This window comes from Wyeomyia smithii, chromosome 1 (assembly GCF_029784165.1).
Source record: "Wyeomyia smithii strain HCP4-BCI-WySm-NY-G18 chromosome 1, ASM2978416v1, whole genome shotgun sequence".
NCBI lineage: Eukaryota > Metazoa > Arthropoda > Insecta > Diptera > Culicidae > Wyeomyia > Wyeomyia smithii.
This window is the reverse complement of record NC_073694.1, coordinates 27937224-27956394: the sequence shown is the minus strand read 5'-3', so window position 1 is coordinate 27956394 and position 19171 is coordinate 27937224. Positions and strand designations below refer to the sequence as shown.

The window sequence follows — 19171 nt, the reverse complement described above, 5'->3', positions numbered from 1 at the left end:
TTGAATGCGAAATATGTGGTAAAACTTTCTCCACAAGGCAAAACATAGCAAGGCACCTGAAATGGCACAGTTCAGAACGGCCGTTTGAATGTACGGTTTGTGGAAAACATTTTTTACTTCATTGTCGGCTCGTACGTCACATGGTGTGTCATACCGAAGAACGACCTTATAAATGCGATATTTGTGACTCATCATGCAAGTCATCTGATCGTTTGAAAGCCCATGAACACCATCACATACCGGATCGTCCGCACAAATGCTCGGCTTGCGGGAAAGGTTATCTAAACTCTCGCGGGCTTGAAGAGCACATGTACCTTCACACAAATGAAAGACCTTTCATGTGCGATGTTTGTGGCTCATCGTTCAAAACAGCACGTGCTTTAAAAAGTCATGCGACTACACACAGCTCTGAGCGTCTGCACGGGTGTTTAGTTTGCGAAAAGAGTTTCAAACTTCGGCATCACCTTGCGAATCATATGTTCTCTTGTCATCGGGAAGGACGACTTTTAAAATGCGACACATGCGAAATTTCATTCAAAACAGCCGATAAATTAGATGTTCACAAAATAAAACACAGCTCAGAACGTCCGTACAAGTGTTCGATTTGCAAAAAAGGGTTCTCATCGGCTCAGTACCTGAGAAAGCACGGGTTCTGTCATTCAGAAGAGCGACCTTTCAAGTGCGACACTTGCAATTCAGCATTTAAGACAGCTTATGATTTACACAAACACGAAAGAACACATAGTTCGGTGCGCCCGTACATGTGCTCGATTTGCGGGAAAAGGTTCAAACTTCGCCAACATCTTTCATATCACCAATCTAGTCACTCAACAAAACGACTTTTCAATTGTGATGCTTGCAACAAGTCATTCAAAAGCGATCGTTATTTGAAAGCGCATAATAAGTACCGTTGTCAGTGAGCTGCATTCAAATGAGTGAAGTTGTAAATTAATTAAAAGCCTTATTTTGAGAAGTAAGGTAAAAAAATATTCATTTTGAAAACTAAACACATGAGCTAAAGATAGTATTTACAATCTTCGATTTTGCTGGAACAGTAAATAAAACAACTCCGCCCTTTATCAGCAGATATGTTTAATAAATTGTTTCGGAAGAGTGGTAAATATCGAAATGGAAGAATCTGTTGCAATCAGAGTAGAAAAGTTTATGATAACAGATGTTGTGGCCACATAAGGTAATCCACTATCCGAAAAACGGAACGAACGCTGTTCCGATCAGGACATACTGAACGATGAAAGTGTCTCCGCAGACAGACGTCCAAGCTGAGTTCCAAACTTGTGTAAAGTTTTTCATAGTAGCAATCCGTAACCAGATAGCGCTACCAGTACCGCCAGCCTCGTACACCAGCGGAAAAAAATGTATTTTAGCGATAAGGTCACCAGGCGGCGCTAGTGTATAAGTGATTTATAACGCAATATACTTTGAAAATTTACACGGAAATTTTGATCAATGTTGTTCTTGCTTGGACGTCTGTCTGTGGTGTCTCCTTGGAACGAAAACGTGAAATCGAAGTCGGTGAACTGTTACCGCCGAGAACAGTTGATGATGAAATCCCAGCTTCCAATTTTAGGTAAATGCTTATTTTTTTTTCATTGTGAATATTGATCAATTATTTCATTACCATGTTCATTATCGCACACTAGCGAACGGAAAAAAAGGCTGTGATGTTTGTTGTAACACCTACGTAAGTGAACAATTTTGGATTGCCACCTTGTTACCCATAAAGGTAAAACGCTGGAAAACGCCTGCGATTTCTACGGGAAAGGATTTAGCACAAAATAAACTCTCGCGAGGCATCGGAAAATTCACACCGGCGAGCTTACATATACATAGATGTGAGATATGTGGCGAACATTTTACATACCACCACCAAAAACCTCAATGAACATAAAGCCACTGATCACACATCAGAGAAAAAATTCAAATGTGAAGTTTGCAGTAAAGCTTTTCATTTGAAACAGCAGTTGAAACACCACGCACATGGAGGGGATCGGCCGCACGTATGCCAGCTTTGCGGAAACGGATATAAATTTCATTACCTGCTCGTACACGCAGAAAAAATAACTATTGAGTTCCATAAGAACCCCTTATGATTTTGCGCCACAAGGATTCCTTATAGAAGTCATAAATTTGTCTTATGAAATGGAGGGGAAATTTTATTCTCGACTACTAACAATTTTCATAAGTCATACCTATAAAGTTTATTGGTCGTATATATGCATGTTATAAGAACAGACATATCAAAATCATAGCTTTTCAATATGAACTCCATGAAGAGATTGATATGAATATCATTAGTTGATTGTTATAAAGCTCATAATTGCTGCCATGAAATTTATAATACCAGGGTATGTTAACATGTTTTGTTAACAAAAAACTTTTTCACTCTTGATCTTATTTATTCTTTACTCACAAATATCGCAAACATGTAATATATAGGTTTTAAAAATTCGGGAAACAAGTCGTCAGTGTTGTCCTCTTTAATGATCACAAGATTTAATAATCGCTAGAATAAATATAGATGACATGATGTAATAGCAGAATTTGTAGAGAGGTACTTACAGTTATTTGCTCCAATTTTCAACAACTGACACCAGCTGTGCAAATTTCAGCTTAGCTTTATCCAATATCTTAAAACACATATCTGACGGTGCACTAGCAATAGGAACAAAAATTCTGGTCTGCCATTTTGCAGATTTAATAAGATATGACTATGGAATTTTCAGAATGTTGACGTTAATGAAAATCATAAGTTACGCGTATGGGATGCATATATCGTTTATATGAAAATTCCAAAATATACTTATGAAATTTATAAGCTTGATATGTAATGCATAAGTGTCTAATGAAATCAAAATTATGCATGTTCATAAGTTGTAACTTATGAAATTCTTAAGTGTTGTTCTCTCAGTGTAGACCATATGCACAGTCATAGCCAGGAACGCCTGTATAAATGTGACATCTGCGACGAAGGAATAATTACGAAATCGTGCCTCATACGGCACAAAAAAATTCACACATCGGAGGAAAAATTCGAATGCAAAGAGTATGGCAAGGAGTTTCGCTTTAACCCTTAAATGCGCACGATGTTAAAAAATCATCTAAAAACATTAAATCTTTGCTCAACAGGTTAACTGCTCTAAAACTAACCAATATGCATAAAAAAATGGAAAGATTTACTTTTTAATGTGCAAATATTATCATGTTGTTTTTAAACAACACTATGACTTTATCGCAGAATAAAGTCGAAACAATTACTTTTGTTAACAGTATCTTTAAAATTAACCTTTTGTTAGTTTAATTACTGATAATTCAAACATTTTCACTAACCACTAACCTGTTCTTATTTTTGGTGTCAAAATCTCGGAAACGAAAAAAAAAACATGTCGAGATTTCCGACTGGTGCTGGCTGTCATTGAAAATAAATTTTAAAATAAGGTTAGTGGTTAGTGAAAGTGTTTGAATTATCAGTAATTAAACTAACAAAAGGTTAATTTTAAAGATACTGTTAACAAAAGTAATTGTTTCGACTTTATTCTGCGATAAAGTCACAGTGTTGTTCAAAAACAACATGATAATATTTGCACATTAAAAAGTAAATCTTTCCATTTTTTTATGCATATTGGTTAGTTTTAGAGCAGTTAACCTGTTGAGCAATGATTTTATGTTTTTAGATGATTTTTTAACATCGTGCGCATTTAAGGGTTAGGTAACAATCGTGCTAGCGTACTGCGATTATTAAATTTGCGCTTCCTTAGATTTAAGGCTTTGGTTACAATTTCGAACACACTTCATCACGGTCGAACTCACAACTCTGAAGCAACTTTTATACAATGGCAAATTGAAAAAAAAACACAGATTCGAAAAATTAGTTTGTAAAATTTGCACATTCAGTATTCCTGATGTTTCTAAAAATTTCGTTTGAGTCATGCATGTGTTACAGCAAGAAGATAGTTACACGCTATCAGAAAAGACGCGTGTGCGTGTTCTCTGTTTTGAGTGTAGTATTCGTTTCTCCCTTCCAGCAGATACGTATTTCGGCTTCTACTTGCAGTCTTCAAAAAAGTACTTAGCCGCCGTGAAGTTTTTGGCTGTTAGGAAGTATGCGTTACATTTTATTCTATCAAAATGCTCAAGGAAATTGAACATATTTTTCACATATTTTTAATGTACAATTATATATATTTCAATTGTATAGTTTTTTAGCAGATTATTAAATAATATCTAATCAGCGCCAATTACATGCCAAACGGATCTTTTTTTTCTAAACCATCTGCTGACGTGTTCGCGCTGCGTCCTGTATTTCGACAGCAGCCAGCGCTAGGATACGTACATGTGACAAATTGAGAATCAAGAAAAATACCGTACAACTAAACAGCCCCAGCATTTTGAATAATAACAGTACTAGCAACTTCTTGAAACTTTTGCATATTATATAATATTTTACGAGAAGGAAATATTGTGGATAGATTGGTGGTTTTCTTTACGCCAGAAAACTATCTTGCCAATGTCGGAATATCGATAATAATATCGAGCCGCCGAAAATACCGATATTTACAAAAAGGGTTATCGATTAAATGTCGATAAAATAGTTACAGCCCTACATGAGAACAACGTCAACAACATATAGAAGGCTGTTTTTCTGTTTGCTTTTACGCTAATTTTAAATTTCACTAAAGGTTTTGCACAAGTTTATTTTGCTTCAAAGTTTCAATTACCAGGAATAGGGATATTTCCAGTTAGTGTATCAATATTTCCTTCTCTTAAAATGTCGTTTTTTAACTTAATTTAATTTTAGGTTCCGCTTGTATAAAAAACAAGATGAACTCTTGGCAGAAACAACTGAATGTTACTGAGACGCTAGTTAAGGTGGAAGAAGTTGATAGCACACATTCCGAAGTTGTTGCTTCCGGATATATTGTCAGCGAAATTCAAAAGTATGAACATGATATCGAAGATGTCATCGATGGGACAAACGACTCTTATCCCAATGACTTGCGTGTGCCAGATTCGGTTTCCGAGACTCAATTGAATGTTTCCGAGCTGCCACAAGAAAACGATAACCCACTCGCAAACTTTACGACTAAGGGAGAAGTCGACAACACACGTTCCGGGCAACCAGAACCTTACTTTATAGTCCCGAATATTCAAAGGTGCGATATGGAAGATGAAATCAACGATTTCAGTTATGATTTGCCCAAGCCACCTACAATACATAGCGATACAACGTGTGAGTTCTGTGGAATGATTTTTGCAAATCAAAAGTCCCTCAATGGTCACATACGCAATCATCACCAAAAAGATCCTTGCAAGTTTTGCTGGAGCACTGTTTTATCGAACGGTGTTCAAAAAGTACACAAACATTTGTGTCCGCTCCGGTCTACATGTGAAATCTGTGGAGTAGAGTTTAAATCACTCAAGAATCACATAGAGCGCCTACACACGGATAAACAAAGACATTATGCCTGTACAGTATGCTCGAAAAGATTCGTCCGTGCCTACCAGCTGACAACGCACATGCTAACCCATACCAGGCAAAAGCCCTTCGAATGTGCCACCTGTGGAAAAAAGTTTGATAACGCAAATTCTTTGGACGTTCATCAAATTGCTCACTCCAACATCCGGCAGTACAAGTGTGACATCTGCGGAATGCAGATGAAATATAGTCATCAGTTGATAAGGCACCGGAAACTACACTACAATGCTGGAAGGCACAATTGCGACATTTGCAAAAAAAGCTTCCGCCGTAAGCATAGCTTGGTGTCCCATCAACGCCTTCACAGGGAACCAAACAGTGCGTTTCCGTGTGGCAATTGCGAAAATGTGTTCGTTTCATTGAAATCCTTAGAGAAACATTGGACGACCAATTACGATTGTTGCAAACCGGCAATTGACAACCGTGATGGGATTAAAAATGATTCCGAAGCGGAAAACCCTGAAACCTCATAAGAATTCGTTTAGTGTACCTATTTAGTGTGAAAATGAAAAAGCAAACCTTGTCTAAATAATTTAATGTTTTACTGCATATCTATTTCCAAGTTAACAATTATGGTTGGTAGGTAGGCAAAATGGTTTTCTTAGTAGGAAAATTCCAAATTCTCAATTATATATGTAAAATATTTTATCTTCCAAAACTTTTAGTTACAACTCTAGCCACTCGACTGAAGAGCGCTAGTTTGTATTAGAGTAAAAAACTTCATAGTTGACATCGTTGAAACGTTTCATTTTGGCCGCTGGATTCAGACGTTTCGAACGTTTCAGACAGAAGAGATCAAAATGAAATATTTCGAAAATCGGTGGTAGGACATAAATGTCATATGTTCTTGTTGTCGTCAAGTTCTCCGCTCGTATTTTTGTTTGAATGCTATTGGAAAATCAAGTTTTCCGCCGTTGATAATTGTTCAAGCAAAAGCTGATGTGTTCCGTTATCGTTGATACGAATATGGTTTTGGAAGTCTTGATATAGTGAAAAATATTCGGGATCGTGAGGAATCATTTTCAGCGGAGATGGAAGAATCTCTTACGATAAACGTGGAAGAACTTACTACAATAAAAGTGGAGGAGATTACGATAACCGATATTCTACATGCAACAGAGCGACCACTAATCATTAGTAGTCACGAAAACTTTGAGGAAACGACAAGGTCGGTTGTGACCAGAGAATCGGCGGTACATATGGATGAAACCGGACTAACAAAAAAGCAGATTATGGCAAACGCAGGAGCTGATGACAAAAATGTAACATCCAGTTGCAGGTGAGTTTTTACTCTAGTACTTTTCCTGCTTAAGTAAGAAGTAAATGTATGTATACGGACTGTGCCTAACAATCAGCAATCATATTCTAAAGAAATTTCATCGCGGCGAAAAGCATAAAATACTAACCACTCAAATTATCGCCGTTTAATTAAGTCCACGAAGCTAAATTCAAACGCGAAATATGTAAACAAGAATTACCTAGTGGCAGCACATGAGCAGACGTAAGGTCGTATTACAAGCTTCGACAAGCAACACGTCTCGTATGAAATACATGGACGAGTCGACTAGAGCTTTAGTTTCACCATCGCCTATTCACAAAACAATTTGTAACTGAGCCCGTTAGTTCTTAACAATAGAAAAGGGCCAAATTGCAAATTATCTCTTGTTGTGGGTGAGCTCTTCCATCACTCTTCAATAAAAACGTTATTTAAATAATTTTATCGATTACTACAAAAGAAGAGATTCTTGATTTGAATTTTGCCAGTCTTATTAGGGCTAATGGTATAATAAAATGATTTGCTTACATTTTGCTTGCTTTTCTTACGCTTTGTACCTATGTCCCGGGGACTTCGGGCAAGACCCGAAACGGTGGCAACCCTATCAATAGCCTTTAATTCAAAGAACGTCAATTTTACGAATTACTATCAGTAGCTTTTCTTTTGTTCCAGCGTCGCAGAAACGACGAGGACAAAATGTGGTGCTCTGACGGAATACATTCGCAATATCTGCGATAAAGAATGCAGTTCAAAACCTGCCCGACGATACCACAGGAGTACTCGCATCAGCGATCGTTCTCTCCAGTGTGACCTTTGTGGCAAAACATTTGCAAGCTCTACTGGTTTTAATTACCATAAAAGAAATGTTCATACACGCGTAAAAATCGGTTTCGATTGTAAAATATGTGACAAAAGTTTTTCACGCTCTAGTCAGTTAGTCGAACATTTAAAATATCATAACATAGATACTACGTATAAATGTGACATCTGTGGCAAAGAGTACCATTCAAAACCTGCACTCCGATACCACAGGAATACTCACACCAGCAACCATTCTCTCCAGTGTGACCTTTGTGGCAAAACATTCACAAGTTCTGTTGGATTTAATTACCATAAAACAAAAGTTCATATTTCTGCAAAAACTAGTTTCGATTGCAAAATATGTGCCAAAAGCTTCTCGCGGTCTACGCATTTAGTAGAACATTTAAAATATCATAACATAAATTCTTCGTATAGATGTGACATCTGCGGTAAAGAATGCGGTTCAAAACACGCTCTCCGATACCACATGAATAAACACACCAGCGATCGTTCTCTCGAGTGTGACCTTTGTGGCAAAACATTTACAAGTTCCGCTGGATTGAACTACCATAAAAAAAATGTTTATATATGCGGCAAAAGAAGTTTCGATTGTAAACAATGTGACAAAAGCTTTTCGCGCTATATTCAGTTAGTTGAACACTTAAAATGTCATAACATAAATTCCTCGTATAAATGTGACATCTGCGGTAAGGAATGCAGTTCAAAACCTTCCCTTCGATACCACAGGAAAACACACAACGGCGATCGTTCTCTCGAGTGCGACCTTTGTGGGAAAACATTTACAAGTTCTGCTGGATTGAATTACCATAAAAGAAATATTTATACATGCGGAAAAAAAAGTTTCGATTGTAAAATATGTGACCAAAGTTTTTCGCGCTACACTCATTTAGCCGAGCATCTAAAGTATCATAACATAAATTCCTCGTATAAATGCGACATCTGTGATAAAGAATGCCGTTCAAAACCAGCCCTCCGGTACCACAGAACTACACACACCAGCGATCGTTCTTTCGGGTGTGACCTTTGTGGCAAAACATTTACAAGCTCTGTTGGAGTAAATAGTCATAAGACAAATATTCATAAACGTGAAAATAATAGTTTTGATTCTAAAATAGAGTGGTCTACCAATCCTCGGTAGTCTATGTCGGTTATGTTTAAAACTGTCCTACACTCCATATTATTAATTTCATTATTAAAAGTTGTGAAAAGTTAAACAGAGCTTTTGAATTTAATTGTAAACATTCACTTTCACAATTCCATTTTTGTGAACCCATTTGCGTTCTTGGCTCACTTAGTCAGCAGCCGGCAGAGAAAGAAGACACCAATTCCGTGTGCTCCAAAGGAAATCAATACTAGTGATGTCATTTGTGTAGATGTGTAAGATGCGCGTTTATGTACCTGATTAACGTGCTTTGATACATGTTGTTTTTTGCAATGCGAGAACAAAAGGAATCGAAACATTATTGAAGTAGAATACTTCTCTCAGGAAGTTCGGCTACATAGGGATGTGAAATGAAAATCTAAAACCGAAAAAAGTGAAAAATATGTCCAATTTCAAATGCTAATAAATCGATTAGTATTCGATGGATTTCCTTCGTTCTTGCAGCAATAGATTGGAAAATCTTCTAAGATTCTTCCCAAAAGAAGATAATTGTAATTTTATTACCCACACTATTGTATTATTGAAAATAGTCAAGCCTAGTCAAAACGAAAAATTCGACCTCTGATTGGTCGTTATATGATTGCTTCCCAAGCACGGCCGACAGAATCATATACCTTGCAATTTAAAACATGCTATTTGCCCTATATAAGAGCCTGTTTAAGCCGAAGCCGCTCATAATAGTTCTAGACAGCGACAACAGCAGTCGTCCTCCTTTAGCAGCAGCACTAGCAATGCAGTGAATACCAGCGACGGCGGAAAGCGGTAACAGCTGTGGCGTAGCAATGGATAGCGCACTAGTTGCAGCGGATTCCAGCCACGATAGCAGCTAGGGGTGGGCGAAACGGCAAGAGCGGCTCTGAACCGCTCACTCACCGTTCCGAACCGACTCATATGAACGGCTCATGGTTCACAATGATTCACGAGCGTTGACAGTTCGTGTTTTCTCGGTAAACTTCGAGTTCGCGCGAACCCATCAATTCTGGTGCGCTCAAAGAACCGTGGCTCTTTTTCGTGAGCCGTTTGTTCTTTCGCTCTTTTCTAAGAACCGGTTCATATGAACGGCTCGTGAGCTGTTTGCCCATGCTTAATAGCAGCTGGGCCAGCTGATTCAGGCACAGTTGATACCAATGGCAGCGTATAGCGGCCACAACTGTGGCATGGCTATGGATAGCGTAGCAGTTGCAGCGGGTATCAGCATCGAGAGCGGCTGATGCAGTGAGGCACTTTAGTGAAATGCAGTCTCTGTGCGATATTGGGCACAAGTAAATGCATTCAACGGAAAGTTGGCTCATTTTAACAACATTACGCCGTCAAGTTTTAAGTGTTAAAGCAGCTTTTCACTGTTTATTTTATCACAAGGAATACTTTATTTGCACAGTCAGTGATAACGCAAAGATGTGATCGGCATCTTATCCGATACTAAAATGAACAACAAATTGTCCTTTTCAGGATGAAATAAAAACTTGATTGAAGAGTTAATATTTTCTAATGAGTTAATTCACATTTTTAAATTTGTAAAAGTAATAAATTTTGTCTCAAAACGTACTGAATTATCTTTTCCTTCAGTCATGAGCACGACATCCGAAAAAACTTCATCTCAAAATATAAAAATTGTCAAGCCCCAACCATGACAAGCAACTTACTATATTATTGAAAATGGCCAATCTTGGTTGAAGCGCAAAATTCGATTGATCTAATTAGTCAACGTTTATTTACTAGAATAAATGACTGACACGCAAGCAGCCGGGTTATCTTTCTTATAAAAGTATTCTACTTCAACCTTGCGGTCGTGGCTTTGCACACAACCCTCCTGTTTTTTTTTATTCTCGCTTATTTTCCGTCGGTCTAGTTCCCAAGTTCCGCCACTGTTGTTGTACCAATAACCAACGCCCGGGAAGGCGACTCCACCCAGGACCCTAACTTACTACCTGTTGATTGACGGACCAGCGCCAACGGCTTTACTTTCTCATGCGATAGAAGGTGCGATCCCAGAGATTTTTCGCCTCAGAATTTCAGAAACCTTACTACTCAACGGTTGCCCGACTTTCTTTGAAAAACATTCCCTAGAAAACAAAGTGCCGAAAGATTTTCTCCAGAATACCAAAACCCGGTCTTGGGCTGTTTCCCTCTCTTCCCTTACACCCGCTGCTCGGGCATCCTCGACGACAGCGCGTGCGAGGTCTGCCTCGAAGTCGTCGGCTTCTATCCGGTTCTCTGCTAGATATTATTTTTGCCGGCCGCTCATCCGCCATCTGTGCTACGTGGCCAGCTCACAGTAACCTGCCGTGTTTCATCAGCTTTACAATATCAGTGTGCTTGTATACTGCGTACAGCTCATGATTCGGGCGCCTGCGCCACACTCCATTTTCTAGTTTGTTTTTGTATTAATCGCAGGACTCTACGCTCGAAGACCCCAAGCGCTCGTTGATCGGCCTCCTTTCACGTCCACGATTCATGTCCGTAGAGCGCCGCTGGAGGATCAGAGTTCCTGATTCCGTTAATAGTTCTATGGAAGCTCCTCGTGTCGTGCCTCGTAAAGCAATTCTCCGCCTCCGCGAGGACGCGGTTGTAGGGCTCACGTTTCTCACGACGCCGAAGCCTCTTTTTGGCAGCTCTTGCCTCTCGGTATTTCTCCCGCATCTGACGCGTCACACGCTGATAACTTCCCAATGTCCATCTTCCTCACCGATCTCGCGCGAATCTTACCTAACACGAGATAATGATCCGAGTCGATGTTTGACCTTCGAAAGGATCGCCCCTATGACGTCTGAAAAGTGCCGGCCGTCGATCAGCATGTGGTCGATCTTGGAACAGGCTTCTCTATTGGAGTGTCTCCAGGAGTGCTTCCGAATGTTTAGACCGTAACCTCAAGTCGTTGTCGTTGGTGGTAGAGTGAAAACTTTCCCTACCGACAATGGTCAAAGAGAACTCCTCTCGCCCGACGCGTGCGTTCATATCTTCGGTATTTATTTACGATATTTATGTCGTGTTGTGGGCACCCTCCATACGGTTTTTCGAAGAGCTCATAAAACTACTCTTTTACGTCGTCAGTTTGATCGTTTGTCGGCGCGTATGCGTTGATAAGGTTGAAGAATCTGCCCTTGATCCTCAATACGCATAGACGTTCATTAGTAGACCCCCACTAAATGACACGCTTCATTTGGTTTCCTAGTAGCACGAAACCGAACTTCCTGTTCCGCTCTGGCTCCGCCACTGTAGTAGAAGTGGTACTTGAAAGAAGCGCCCGCGATCAAATCAAGCGCTGTTCGTAGTATGTTTATTTTAGCTTGCTGCCTTACTAGGGCTACGATGCCTAGTCTCGCGACGGAGCAGCCATCTTGGGTGTAACTGGCGAGACACCACATTCCATAGTTCAGCAATCCGCTCCGAGTCAGTCGCTGCTTGAGTCGCTCCTAACCTGGGGAACAGACGCTCAGACAAGCTGCTCTCCAAAGAGAACAACTCCCCCTTTTCTGGTTACTTACGACCAAGTTTCCACCGGTTCACCGATCTTCACTTGGTTACTCGTATCCCAATCGGTACCTCGTGGAGGTAGGGATAGGAGTTGCTGGGCATTATGCTCTGGACCACAGTAGGGTCTATGGTAACTAGTATGGATTGTACTACTGGAACGCATTACCCAGACGTTTTCCGACCACACGAGACACTCGTTGCTGTTGAAACTTGAAATATCACCTAGGAAGACACTGGCCTAGTAATCCCTGAACAGGATTATTCGTCTTCAATTTGTTTTCTAAATTTAAAATATTACGATAATAATCTTACTACAAGAAGTGCTGGTGTCGTAAAAAGTCATTTGGTTGAATGATTGGAAGACATTCGACGAACAGTTGGTCTCCCTAATCGAAAATGGTGGGAAGAGGGGTAGCGAAGTAGCAAATATCTTAAAATAACAATATAGTTCACTCTCGAATTCCCCATATATTTCAGTGAAGACAGACAGGGAACACCCCCTCTTGTGGTGAAAAAGGTAACTAAACTCATTGCACAGTGGTACAGTAAGGCAATTTAGGCGGACATGAGCTTTTCGTTGCGATTTTGGTTTGCGGTAGTTTTTGAAAAAGTTGTTTCTTATACATACTCCTCTATTTATGTAAAAATGAAAATTAGGGTGGTCCTAAAATCAACGAAATAAAAACAATCTAACTTGTTTTTATTTGCATAAATAATTGTAAACATTCTTTGGCAAACTTGTAGATCAACTAATTCTAAGTAACTTTGTGAAAAACTTTTTTGTAGACATTAAATTTGGTTTCCAAAAGCAGTCTTTTCGCTTTTTTCAATTCAAATTTCAAAACAAAGTTTTCTTCGGTAACTTTAATCAAAAATACGCCAATTTTGACGAAAAAACATTGTCGATATATTGCACAGATGAAGAGTTTTCACTATTTCTATTTTAAAAATGGGCCTTTTCAAAATATTGATGTCTATGTTTAGGGCAAACATAAATAATATTTTTTGGTATCATTTGAAGGAACAAATATTGTATAAATATTGTAAAGAAATACCGAAAGTTGCTTAAAATTAGTTGATCTACAACTGTGCCGATGAATGTATACATTTATTTCTGCAAATAAAAAAGTTAGTTTTTTTATTTAGTCGATTTCAGGACCACCCTAATTTCATTTGCACATAAAAAATAGACTAAATATAAGAAACAAGTTCTTAGAAAAAAAATTTTACTCTAAAACCACAAAATCGCATCGAAAAACTCATGTCCGCCTACATTGCCTTACTGTACCACTGTGCATTGTTGTTGAATTTCTGTGAGCGTGTGACATTCTCACACACGAAACTGAATTTACTCAATTTTAGCTTTAGTTGACTCAATTTCATACTTTCACAGAAAAAAATATGTTGTACATTTTGTGCGTATATTGTTTGTATGTAAATCTAATGCCATTCCGGGAGTTAAATATTGATAATATCATAGATGTAGCTTATCGAGGCACGAAGAAGAAATATTCAAATAATCAGGCCACGACGTGTAAATGGTAAACTAATTCCAAGTTGCTATAGACGTGGTTCCCTGTGTAACTTCACTAGCTCAAATCCATCACGGGAAGCAACTACGAAATGTGCGGCCGTCAAGCTCAAGCTCAATAATCAGGCCACGAAGTGTACAATTAAATGAATGTTTCAATTACCTCGTGGACAAGATAAAAGGAGATACCGCACAATGGTTGTCAATAGTCGTATATGGTTGTTGTGCAACTTTTAGCTTAGATAAAACTTGAATGTTCTATCAATTTAACAATTTAAGTATGGATACATATCATGTTGTAATTGGTTTAAAAGCTTTATTATATTATATATAAAAGATATTCAACAAAACAAACATAATTAGTGATAACAACTGTTATGCAAAAACTATTATTTAATGTTTAATTTTCTTCGTTTTGAAAGTATTTTTTGTTTTTTTTTATCCCTCCGAATGTTTTGCTCTCGAGTTCTAATTTTCGTATTCATCACTTGCAGCTTTGCTTCGACCAGCATATTTATGTATTTACTAGCTGACCCGGCAAACTTCGTCCCGTCTATTTTTGTGTTTAATTCAATAATTTTCAACATTCCAAATTCATTGATTTCTTGCGATTTGTTCATATCGTTTGAAATTATTGGTTTTATCGGAATGACAACATCCTCGACTTTTGCCTTTAGTACATCACCTCTATTCCGAAAACACTCATATTGGGTGGTATTCAGTTATTTTCGTTGTGTTCCAGAAACTGAAAGTGGTCATCTTCGAATTCAATATGGTGTCCAGGGTCAATGCTTGGCTTCTATACATTTTTTTAATTACGGAAATATTCATATGCAGTAGTATTCGGCTGTTTCCCAGAAGTTGCCATCTCACAATTCAAAATGGTGTCTGAGGTCAATTTTTAGCTCCATGCAACATTCTGGTTAAAGAAACTCTCATATTGGGTGGTATTTGGTCCCTTTAGGCTATTTTCCAGAAACCGGAAGTCACCACCCTGGATTTTAAAATGACATTTGGAGACAATTTCTGGCCCCTGAGCGTCATTCTGGTTTAAGAAACACCTATAATAGGTGTTATTTAGTCATTTTCGGCTGTTTTACAGAAACCAGAGGTCACCATCTTAGAATTCAAAATGGTGTCTGTGGTCGATTCTAGCTCCTGTGTATCATTCTGGTATCGAAGCATCTCATATTGCATGGAAATCGGCCGGTTGAAGAAATACCCATATTGGGTACTACTTCACAATAAAATGTGCATTTTTTTCAGTGTACCCATTAGGGTAATATTATTGTCAAAAGTTACTGTTTTTCGCATGTCGTGTAGAACAAAATCGGAAGTGGCGCACCTAGCGGTCGAAATGGTGACTAACGCTTCTGTCATTTTCAATTTGTCTTTATAATTTCACGTAAGTGAACTATATTGGTATTTAAGATATTTGGAAGTAGGCACTGTCAAGCAGGCCTTGAGAAGTTGACAAGCGCACATGGAAAAATTTGTCACTCCCAATCAAAGCGTGCAATCATTTGGATCGTTTTGTTTCTCATTCGTTAGCGTTTGTCTGAGTATTTGTCCGTCCAAGTCCAAGTTCGATGTTATCCTAATAATTAATCGATTCGATAATTTTGAGAAATAGCAGTCTAAAAACAGATAGTCAGCTAACACTGCCGAACATTTAAGTTATTATTATGATTCGAGTTTTATTTGTTTGAATTGCCCTTTGATGATTGACGAGCTGGCGACCGCTTTTTTACCCTTTGCGTTAATCCACCCCTGACTAGAATACGAGTTGAGATAATATTCAATAAGTAATGAAACGTGAAACAGTTTGAAATTCTAAAATAGCTTCAAATTCATAACATGTTAACTTTCCGAATGACTAACAGTAGCGTTTCTTTTTTTTTTCAGCGTCACACAAACGACGACGACAAAAAATGGCGCTCCACGGGCGTACATTTGCGATATCTGTGGTAAAGAATGCCGGTCAATATTTGGCCTCAAATACCACAGGAATACCCATAATACTGATCGTACTCTCGCGTGTGACTTCTGTGACAAAACATTTAAAAGTTCTGCTGGAGTCAGTTACCATAAAAGAAATGTACACGGAAAAGATGGTTTCAACTGTAAAATATGCGACATAAGTTTTTCGCGTTATATTCATTTAATCGAACATCTAAAATGTCATAACATAGATGACCCAAATGAATGCGACATCTGTGGCAAATCATACCAGTCATTATATTATCTCACACAACACAAGAAAATCCATACTTCGATCTTTGAGCACATGTGCGTGATTTGCGACAAAACCTTTACACGATTATCTTCGTTAAGACGCCATATGCTGCGCTATCACCGTGACGAATCCGTCGAACTGAAATCAATCACCAATAGCGAGCATACGAATAATGTACCCAAAATTCATACTCTTTTAAAATGTGACATATGTGGTAAGGAATGCGCTACAAATTATTCACTCACGAACCATAAAAGAATTCAACATCATGAAATCACAGTCCATAAGTGGCAGGAATGTTTTAAGTGCGAAATATGTGGTAAAGATTTTCCCCTTAAGAGGCTACTGACGGCACATCTGAAATACCACAACTCGGACCGTCCACACAAATGTCAGCTTTGCGGAATGGGCTTCGTTTATCATCACAAGCTCCTGGTACATGTTCGCCGCCACAGCTCTACGCACCTGGTTAAGTGCGACATCTGTGGGCTGTCAGTCAAAGGTTTAAAATTACACATCAGGAAAATCCACACATCAGAGAGCACTCTCTCCGCACAGGAAAAGACACAGAGAGATCAGACTGATCCATAGAACAGGTATTTTTTTTTATTTCAGAGGCTCCATTTTGAAATGAGAAAACGATCGTTGGAAAGCGTTCTTTAGAGAAACATCAAATTGTGATCTAATCATTGAAGTTGATAGTAATGATACTAAAATTTGGTAGTTAGTTATTAAAAGAAGTTACACTTAGTCCTAAGGGAACCAGTCCACAATGCAATGGAAATATTATTAGTTGTAATAACTAGTCATTCTTATGTATATTTGTGTTGTGAGTAACAATTAAATCGATCGATCTTTTATTTGATATATAGTGTTTACCAACTATGCTATTAATAAAAGATAAGCTGTAATTCAATTGCTTCAAACAGCTCATTATAATATGATTGTGATTTCCATTGAACAGTTCTCAACGCAAGATCATTTCATTGGTTTTCATTGATCATCATTGTGAAATCAACACTAAGTCATTTCATTTTGCAGTGTAACGTGACGAATCGAGTGAAGTGCAAAACCACTCGAAGTAATCGTGGCATTTATTAACAGTGTATCATAGATTGCATACTGATGGATCTCAATCGTAAACTCTGGTAGCTCACAGTCCCAGACTCTATACTGCGCAGCCGATGATGGGAAAGGCCTTAGTCCCAATTCACTTCAAGCGAAAATTGAAGATAAAATATAATGAAAATCTTAGCTTGGTCCTGGAGTTCTAGACTAAAGGTTCTTCACACCTAAGACGAAAGTACAATCAAAGAAGACGACGAAGATATTGTCATCCACGAGCAAGCTCAAGGTATTTTTTCGAAAACTTTTACTTCTGTAGTTCTTTCATTTCTCCATGTTCGAACAACCATCAGTGTTTATCTTACATTTTGTATTTTTCATAAGAAAATGTGTTTCGTGAAATGAGTATTTTAAATTAGCCAGTGTATATATGTGTTGTCTTTGGAAGGACGAAGCTGGCTTTTCAGACCGGTATCGTACCTCGAAACCAGTTACCCTTCTTCAGACTTACAGCAGAAAAAAAAACTGAAGGGACGTTCATCGACGATTTTTGTGTGTAACAGAGCAACTGGAAGACTTGAAGGCTCTGCCACAGATGACGCACGTGATTAGCCACTTAGCACACTGGTTGTCACGATTGTTCACCGTTATGCATTTTCTTGTGCACGTAAAGTCCTCCTCTTGCCTTGTACTGCTTGCCGCAGATATCGCACTCATACCGACGCTTGTCACTGTGAGTGTTTATATGTTCTACGAGTATGCGGCGATGCACGAAACCTTTTCCGCAAATTGGGCATTTGTGTAGTTCATTCTCATGGGATGTGTGATATTTCTTGTGTTGATTCAGACCTGCTGGTGATTTGTATTCCTTGCCGCAGATGTCGCATCTACGGCTTCGCTCGTCACTGTGAGCGTGCATATAATTTAAGAGGACCGAGCGATAAACGAAAGTTTTCGCACAAAAGTCGCATCTGTGCAGTTCATCCTCACGGGTTGTGTGATATTTCATGTGCTCACTAAGATTACTTGCCGATTTGAAATCTTTACTGCATATGTCGCACCTGTACCGTCTCTCATCACTGTGAGTACGCATATGTCTTAAGAGTAAATGGTGATAAACGAAACCTTTTCCACAATTGTCGCATCTGTGCAGTTTGTTCTCACCGGATATGTGATACTTCCTATGATCATAGAGATTAGTTGCCGTTTTATACGATTTGCCACAAATGTCGCACTCGAACTCTCGCTCGTTACTGTGAGTGGTCATATGTTTTACAAGTGCGTAGCGATATACGAAACCTTTCCCGCAGTCGGGGCATTTGAGCAGTTCATCCTCATGAGATGTGTGATACTTCTTGTGCTGATTAAGATTTGTTGTTGATTTGTAATCCTTGCCGCAGATGTCACATCTGTACCTTTCCACGTCACTGTGAGTGGACATATGATTTGAGTGATTCCTAAGCTTACTGATCGTTCCGCCGGATTCGTCGAACTTGGACGATTGTTCGCCGTTATGTACTCTTCTTTGATTGTAAAGAACTCCTCTTGTCTTGTACTGTTTACCGCAGATGTTGCACTGGTACCGTCGTTCATCACTGTGTGTCCAAATGTTGTGCGAGTTTGTAGCGATGAACAAAGCTTCTTCCACAAAAATCGCATCTGTGCAGTTCTTTCTCATCAGATATGTGATACTTTTTGTGCTCATTAAGTTTTCTTGCTGATTTGTAAGATTTACCACAGATATCGCATTCGAACAATCGCTCACCATTGTGAACAAGCATGTGCCTCGTTAGAACAAATTTCGACTTGAACTCATTCCGCATATGAGGCATCTATGGGCCTCTGTATGATCTGTTTCGTGGTTTCTAAGTTTAAGGGCTGTGCTGAACGTTTCCCCGCATTCGTCACACTTGTGTTTCCGTCGGTTGCCATTAGTATGGTTCGTTTCCAATTCAGTCGTCTCATTAAAACAAGAAAAAACGGATGAGGATAGTCGGATGAAAGCGTTCAGTTAGTGTCCTTTGAAGATGATTTTTGAGACAGTTTCAACAGTTATTGACAAAGCGTAACAATTGGGAACCATCCACAAAGTATGATGGAAAAATCTCAAG

At 38.7% G+C, this 19171-nt stretch overlaps 3 protein-coding genes and 1 long non-coding RNA gene across 6 annotated transcripts; 2 read left to right on the top strand and 2 right to left on the bottom strand.

Moving 5' to 3' along the window:
* Positions 1-922: 922 nt before the first annotated feature.
* LOC129734108 (zinc finger protein OZF-like) lies at positions 923-16868 on the top strand. 2 transcript variants are annotated; one of them, XM_055695846.1, is made up of 3 exons: positions 923-1588; positions 6160-6773; positions 7443-11588. In XM_055695846.1, exons 2-3 carry the CDS (start codon positions 6526-6528, stop codon positions 8728-8730), a joined length of 1536 nt encoding a protein of 511 aa, XP_055551821.1. In that variant the 5' UTR covers positions 923-1588; positions 6160-6525; the 3' UTR covers positions 8731-11588. The 2 variants fall into 2 exon arrangements, with proteins under 2 accessions (XP_055551821.1, XP_055522351.1); XM_055666376.1 differs by lacking the exons at positions 923-1588; positions 7443-11588 and adding an exon at positions 15665-16868 and having other exon boundaries at positions 6062-6773.
* Positions 3614-6026, top strand: LOC129716611 (zinc finger protein 616-like). 2 transcript variants are annotated; one of them, XM_055666454.1, is made up of 2 exons: positions 3614-4762; positions 4817-6026. In XM_055666454.1, the coding sequence occupies exon 2, from the start codon at positions 4840-4842 to the stop codon at positions 5965-5967; it is 1128 nt and encodes a 375-aa protein (XP_055522429.1). In that variant the 5' UTR covers positions 3614-4762; positions 4817-4839; the 3' UTR covers positions 5968-6026. The 2 variants fall into 2 exon arrangements, with proteins under 2 accessions (XP_055522429.1, XP_055522423.1); XM_055666448.1 differs by having other exon boundaries at positions 3617-4756.
* Positions 5364-6242, bottom strand: LOC129716641 (uncharacterized). The gene is made up of 3 exons (XR_008726656.1): positions 6014-6242; positions 5632-5953; positions 5364-5576 (listed from the first exon to the last, which is right to left on the bottom strand). It is a non-coding gene; the product is annotated as an uncharacterized LOC129716641 (long non-coding RNA).
* On the bottom strand, positions 16613-19006 carry LOC129716603 (zinc finger protein 429-like). Its single transcript, XM_055666441.1, has one exon. The coding sequence runs from the start codon at positions 18826-18828 to the stop codon at positions 17692-17694; it is 1137 nt and encodes a 378-aa protein (XP_055522416.1). The 5' UTR covers positions 18829-19006; the 3' UTR covers positions 16613-17691.
* Between the last annotated feature and the right edge of the window lie 165 nt (positions 19007-19171).

What these genes read in the sequence shown, in the direction of transcription:
- LOC129734108 (XM_055695846.1), top strand. Translation starts at nt 6,526, where the DNA reads ATGGAAGAATCTCTTACGATAAACGTGGAAGAACTTACTACAATAAAA. An exon ending in AATGTAACATCCAGTTGCAG is followed by an intron (nt 6,774 to 7,442) that starts GTGAGTTTTTAC and finishes CTTTTGTTCCAG; the next exon opens with CGTCGCAGAAACGACGAGGA.
- LOC129716603 (XM_055666441.1), bottom strand. Translation starts at nt 18,828, where the DNA reads ATGGTGAGCGATTGTTCGAATGCGATATCTGTGGTAAATCTTACAAAT.
- LOC129716611 (XM_055666454.1), top strand. Translation starts at nt 4,840, where the DNA reads ATGAACTCTTGGCAGAAACAACTGAATGTTACTGAGACGCTAGTTAAG.